The following is a 7,507-nucleotide window of genomic DNA, read 5'->3' on the forward strand; positions in this document are numbered from 1 at the left end:
CCTTGGAAGCAATGTGCACATGAAAAAACTGTTCAAGTAAAAACTACGCTGTTGTTATAGTTATTTTCCCGACGTTTTGGCAATGCTGCACCTCAGGGGAAAAAACTATTTAATCCTTATTACCATGGAAGCAATGTTGACTAGTTTATGCGCATGAGTGACACTTTGTTCCCGGAACATTGTTGTCTAGTTTAGCCACTCGGGCAGCAAAACATTTTCATTGCTTCCCGCTAATTTGGCCACCTAGGAATATGACAAGAAACAATGTTTCCGCAACAATATGTTTCCTGGTTAAGCCAGGCCTTTAGTGTCACTAAATGGTTTTAACATGGAATCCACCAGGACTTCGAGTAGTTATTGGACAAAATTATGTACACCTTCAAGTTATTGCAAGCTTCTGTGTTACTGCTTCAAATATCTGATCAAAAGAAATCTTTTCTAACAACACCAAACATCGAAAACAAATTTCCCCTGAATTCCACTGAATCGCTTAAAGACGATTTTACAAAATGGCTACACGTGAGATTTTGCCTATAGCTTGTGAACTTTGGAATTCATTTTCTCTGACTCTGACAAAAATTGCCCTCGATATTTATCTATCAACCTACTTCAACAGAAGAATTTTTAAGCCCTTCTTGTCTTCCTTTTTTCCTGTTGAAATAAGCTTAGCTTTCTTGTCTGGAGGCGTAAGATCTCTTTCGGATGTTATCAACAAAGTTGTCTGCCTCCTCTGACGTCGTTTGCTTGAATCTGCTGTCCGGCTTCTATTTTCGTAACCTGTATTAATGTTTTTCTCCCTGGCGACAATTTTTTTTCCAAGGGAACTGTTCGGAACCGAACCGGACCGGATCGTCTTCTGTTTACATGGAACTGTTTAAAAGCAATCCGGCCCAGTTCCTGATATTTCATTGGTCGATTCTGGAACCGGTCCGGTACTTATCCAAAACTTTCCAGAACGGTTCCAGAACCAGCGGTCCCGTGTAAACAAAAAGCCTATTTTCGGACCGGATCCGTTTGGAACCGTTGCCGAGTAAACACGCCCCAAGATGTTTTTAGAAAACGCATAAAACTTCGCTGTTTTCTGTTGGCGTCTTCACTGTTGCACCAGCTTTGATACGAAAAGGAGAGTTTTTTGCTTATCTTTAAGTGTAGAAAACAAGCAGTTTAACAACTCTAAGAGTTAAACGTTGACGATGAATAGTACCGAGAAGAACAACAACGGATCGGCAAACCATCATTCATACAATGAAGACGACTCTACTCCTGGAACTATTCACATCATAAACTGTGTTCTTAATGCTCCACTGATGCTGATATCCATTCTGGGCAACGCTTTGGTATTGGCCGCCATAATAAGAACTCCTGCCATTCGCTCAGCTTCTATGATTATGCTCTGCAGTCTTTCTGTTTCAGACTTTTTTGTTGGATTCCTTGTTCAGCCGATTTCTATTGCTGAAGAACTTACGAAAGACCCTTTCGTATACCATATCTCATGGATCATAGGGCCTTCTCTATGTGGAGTTTCTCTCTTGACAATGACAGCCATCGCTGTGGATCGATTTCTGGCTCTTCATTACCACATGAGATACGCTACTCTAATGACTAAATCCCGCGTTAAATGTACTGTGGTAATTATATGGTTGTTTAGCTTACTTTTAACAGGTTTTGAGTTTTGGAGCATTATCGTACATAGGTTTCTTTCAGCCGTTGTTATTATCATTTGTCTTATAATTTCCACATTTTCTTACATCAGAATTTATCGTATCGTTCGTCGGCATCAGCTACATATCCACGCTCAGCAACAGATAGTCCAAAGTTCCAATGCTGAAAAGAACTTTAACGTAGTGCGATTGAAAAGGAGCGCAATAAACACTTTCGTGTTCTTCATAGCTTTAATTATATGTTATTTTCCAATGTATATTATATTCACTCTCTTAGGAATCTCTAACGACAAATGGCAACCAGAATGGAATTTTATTCTCACTGCAGTGTATATGAACTCGTCTATCAATCCATTCTTGTATTGCTGGCGTCTTCGCGAGCTTCGAACGGCAGTTGTAAAGACAGCAAAGCAGATGTTATGTAAACAAACAGAAGAAAACTAGACACTAATCTTCTTTCTGAATAAAAAGACATGTAAATAGAATACATCGAGACAGTTTTCGTTTTTTTCCCGTTAGTAGCTTATGTTGCAGAAACTGTTAATAAAGAAGAATTGCACTAAACAAGATATAAACGACTATTGCAGGATCTCGTAAAGATAGATTGAGCTGCATTGAAATTTTTATTGGTGCCCCCGAAAAGACCCCCCAAAATTTTTCCGGGACGGATCGGCTTCTACACTAGACCCTCGATAACTCGAACTCGGATAACTCGCAAACCCCGCTAACTCGAACTAAATTTCGTTTCCCTTGAACAAAACTTAGGTCAAATTCACCCCAATAACTCGAATTCCGATTCTTGGAACTCGTCATGGATACCCATTTATTAGAGCATCGAACAGATCACGTATTTGACAGCAATTTTCCACCCTTATCATAAGAATACATGATCGTGTTAGAGTTTCTGACGAGGTAATGATAAATTGGGCCCTTTTCGTTTTTCAAGAAGTAAAGATAAAAATCCGAACGTGCCATGAAAGTCTTGTCTGGAACTGATCATGGCTAAAATGCTTCAATTTGCCAGCAAATCATTTTTATTGTTGTCTTCGCAAAAATTATTAATTCCAGACTTTCGAGCGCTGTCGTCGTGCAAATTATCTAGATGTATTATTTTGTCGTTAGCAGACAGATGGGCGGATTAACAGGGGCACTTCTAAGTGGGGGAATTATACTTCGCCTAATTTAACAATATGTTGTCTTCATTGCTTCGACATAAAACAGCAAATTTCAAAGAATACAATAACGCCGAAACTTTGTCGGCAGATGTCATTCAGAATTTCTAAAGCCCTGTTTTTGTTAGGAAATGAATGTAGCCACATGACTCAGTAGTGTCGCAGCTCTCGTAGGCTTGTGATTTTAGGGGTCCTCTAGTCCCGGGGGGGCTACTCAAAAAAGGTTTTATACGGGGAGGCTCCGCCCCAAGTTCTAACCCCTTACCCTTTTATATACCGTTTTTCACAGAGATTGTACCCCTTTCGTATACCTTTAACTGAAAAAAGGTACCCCTTTCATATACCTAAGAGACATGGCGTGGACTTGAAATAGGACGTTTTCTTGTCATTTTTATGTAGCGCTTAATAAATTAAAATAATACAACCATAAATTGCGTCCGTTCGAAATATTTTAATTAAAGGCCCTTTTAAATAGCCAAATGACAGATTTCCATATCCTTTCATATACTTAAACTCGTGAAATCCCTACCCTTTTATATACCTGAAGCCTGAAAAAGGTACCCCTTTCGGGCGGAGCCTCCCCGTATAGGCCATTATAGGGAGTACCCCCCGGGCCTCTAGTGTAGCAGCTGCTATTCTGTTTGGGGCTAGGGGTATTGTTTTTGTTGTTTGTTCTATTGTTTGCCAGAAGCTTGTGTTCGATAAACTTGGCCCGATTACGGTTTCCTCGCTAAGAAAGTTTTCCGGACTCAAAGAAAGAATTGTTTGTCTAGCACGAGCGCTTAACTGAAATTACATACTGGTAACTGGTTTCCTTTGCCTTAGACGTAGCAATCGAATAACATGCCAATTTCGCCAAAACTTGGTGTCGCTTTTTGGAAAAAATGAATACGTACAGGGCCGTAACCAGACCTTTTCCGTGGACGAGGCAAGATCTTGCAAGAGGCTGCCGGGGGGCATGCCCACAAGAAAATTTTGAAATCTAGAAGCTCTGAAACTCTTTCTTCCACATTTTTTTAAAGGTATTTCTTAAGAAAGATCAATCTTGTTCAACTGGGGATTATTTTCCCAACAAAACATATTTTATTTTTTATTTTGCATGGTAAAAATCTAGACGAGGCAAGTGCCTCGTCTTGCCTCTTGCTAGTTACGGCCCTGACGTAATGAATACATTTCACGAACAAAAAAAAACAGGAGGATGTTCCACAGGATGTTTAAGAAAATGCATTTAACTGTGTTGTTTTTCTGTTGGCGTCTACACTGTTGTACCAGCTTTGTTATATGCTTTTCTTTGAATAAAAAAAAAGATGTATTTGCTCATTTTTAAGTTTAAAAATAAGCAGTTTAAGGTGGTCCGACTGGATGTTTTAAGGGACAACACAACTTAAGTTTGTAAATTAACTACGTCGCCATTAGCATTACTATCGAACAAAATCACCACAGTTGTTTTAGATAAAGATAAAAATTTGTTATGACCAGTCTAAAATCGACAACAGAGTTGTCATAGCAAGGAAATGACGTCATTGCGTTGCTATGACAACCCTAATGTCAATATAACACTGGTCATAAATAGAACACTGGTAATAAACTGATCAAAAACCCAGTCGAACCACTTAAACAACCCTATGAGTTCACTTATCGTCGATGATGAATAGTACCAACAAGAGCAACAACGGATCGGCAAACCTTCATTTAGAAAATGACGAAAACTCTAATCGTGGAACTCTTGTCATTATAAACTGCGCTCTTAATGCTCCATTGATGCTCATATCCATTCTTGGCAACGCTTTGGTATTGGCTGCCATAATAAGAACTCCTTCCATTCGCTCAACTTCAATGATTTTGCTCTGCAGTCTCGCTCTTTCTGACTTTCTTGTTGGTCTCATTGCACAACCGATTTATATTGCTCTTCTAATTACGAAACAGCACCTTTTCGTTCTGTTTGCTTGGAGGATGATTGGGATTTCTTTAGGTGGAGTTTCTTTCTTGACAGTAACTGCCATCACTGTGGATCGATTTCTGGCTCTTAACCATCACATGAGATATGTCACTTTAGTTACTAAATCCCGTGTTAAATATACTTTGTTAATTATATGGTTGTTTTGCTTTCTCCAATCAGGTTTTTTCTTTTTGGGTCTACGCGTAGATAGCTTCCTATTAGGCGGTTGTATTGTAATTTGTCTTATAATTTCCACATTTTCTTACATCAGAATTTATCTGATTGTTCGTCGGCATCAGTTTCAAATACGGGCTCAACAACAGGCAGTGCAAAGTTTTAATGCTGAAAATAACTTAAACATGGTTGGATTAAAAAAAAGTGCAATGAACACTTTCGTGTTCTACATAGTTTTAATGATGTGCTATTTTCCTACGTTTGTTTCATTGACCTTCCATGGAATCACCAAGAAGATCTGGCAACCAGAATGGGAATTCGCTACCACTGTAATATTAAGTAACTCATCCATCAATCCATTTCTGTATTGCTGGCGTCTTCGCGAGCTTCGAGCGGCAGTTGTAAAGACAGCAAAGCAGATGTTATGTAAACAAACAGAAGAAAACTAGACATCATCTTCTTTCGAAATGAAAAGAAATTAATATAAACAGAATACATAGAGACGGTAATTTTTTTTTCTCTTGATTGTCAAGTAGTTTTGTAGCTCATGTTGGAGAAATTGAAACCAAGAGTTGTAAATAAACAAGAAGTTTATGACACTTGCAGGACCTTGTGATGTTAAATCGAGATGCACTTAAACCTTTTTTCGTCGGTGTCTTGGGGATTGGGAGTAGTTAAATGGAGCATTCCTATATTTTGTTTGTAATATAGTTTTAAAGAAAAAAACTGCATTTGTATAGTGTTTCAGTTCCTTTAACAAGTGATGTGAACTCTTAAATAATCTGTCCAGAATTGGAATTTAACTTGAAATAAATTCTATTGCTATTTATCGACGGCCGCGTAAATGACTTTACATTCAAAGAGAAAAATGACTAAAACAATGGTTTATTGCAAAATGTGCAAAATTTTGATCTTTTCTCGCGAAGAGGAATATTAAAAGTCCTGACGCCATTAAAACGATAATTCAACTGCTTTTTAAAACAGGGATTGTTATTTCTCATACAAATCCTTATAATTTCGCTGTTACGCAACGTCCGCCGTGACGCTCAAATTACAACACTCCCACAACGCTGAACAAAGGTCACACGGTCTATATGTTCCATAGAGCTTGGGGTACCTGAGATAAGAGTACATCAGAGAAATGAATTACAGTGAGATGTTTCAAACAGTATACAAAATGTTACTGTGCTACGAGTAGATTTTTGGTAATTAATCTTTGCACTTATTGCTCGAACCTTGAGCAGAATCCGTCTTCAGTGTAATAACAATAGGCTCAACAATAGTTTGGTCACAGGAAGGTCGTCTCTATATCTTGTTTCTATGCATATGATTGCAGACGATCGCATAATTGTAGGTTCTGCGATCTGCGATCAAATGGAAACACGCATCTGCGATCGTTTTAAAAATACAGGAAACTGTCTTGCGCCACAGCCTGGTTTCCATATGATCGCAGACGATCGCAAACGATCGCAGAAATAATAGAACCAAGTTCTATTCCCTGCGATCGTCTGCGATTGCTTGCGATCGCCTGCGATCGTTGCGATCATATGAAAACACAATTGCGATCGAAAGCTATTCCATAATATTGATAATCGATCCCATCATTGGACACTTCTGCGATCGACTGCGATCTTCTGCGATCATATGAAAACAAGTCGCTCTGCCGTCGTTGCGATCACACGGCTCAGTAAGTTCTGCGATTTTGCGATCGTCTGCGAACATTTGGAAACCAGGCTGTGGCATTATTTTTTTATGATAGGAAATGATCAGCACCAAAAGATAAAACTTTTGGCAAAGATAAAAAAAATCTGTACCTGGTGCTCAGAGCACAATCTTGAAGTAACAAAGTAAGGTCACCTTATTCATTAAGGAGCAGTTTAGCAGGCGTAGTGTTGCAAGTGCTTTGAAAAGCGTGTTGTAACGCGTGTCATTGCAGGTGTGTCATAGTACGGGTGTCGAAGCACGTGTGCTATGACAGGCGTGCCATGACACGCGTGCGATGACACGCGTGCAATGACACGTGTGCAATGACACGCGTGAAATGACACGCGTGCAATGACACGCGTGCTATGACACGCGTGCTATGACACGCGTGCAATGACACGTGTGCAATGACACGCGTGCAATGACACGCGTGCTATGACAGGCGTACGATGACACGCGTGCCATGACACGCGTGCAATGACACGCGTGCAATGACACGTGTGCAATGACACGCGTGCGATGACACGCGTGCAATGACACGCGTGCTATAACACGCGTGCAATGACACGCGTGCAGTGACAGGCGTGCCATGACACGCGTGCCATGACACGCGTGCCATGACATGCGTGCCATGACACGCGTGCTACGACACGCGTGCAATGACATGCGTGCTAGGACACGCGTGCAATGACACGCGTGCAATGACACGCGTGCAATGACACGTGTGCAATGACACGCGTGCTATGACACGTGTGCTATGACACGCGTGCGAAGACACGCGTGCGATGACACGCGTGCAATGACACGCGTGCCATGACACGCGTGCTATGACACGCGTGCTATGACACGCGTGCAAT

The 7,507-nt window shown here is 40.4% G+C and overlaps 1 protein-coding gene across 1 annotated transcript; it reads left to right on the plus strand.

Moving 5' to 3' along the window:
* Positions 1-1,075: 1,075 nt before the first annotated feature.
* On the plus strand, positions 1,076-2,105 carry LOC144629516 (melanocortin receptor 5-like). Its single transcript, XM_078487745.1, has one exon. It carries the CDS (start codon positions 1,194-1,196, stop codon positions 2,103-2,105), a length of 912 nt encoding a protein of 303 aa, XP_078343871.1. The 5' UTR covers positions 1,076-1,193.
* The last annotated feature ends 5,402 nt before the right edge of the window (positions 2,106-7,507 follow it).

Source organism: Oculina patagonica, chromosome 11 (assembly GCF_052425735.1).
Source record: "Oculina patagonica isolate OP01 chromosome 11, crgOcupat, whole genome shotgun sequence".
Lineage (NCBI taxonomy): Eukaryota > Metazoa > Cnidaria > Anthozoa > Scleractinia > Oculinidae > Oculina > Oculina patagonica.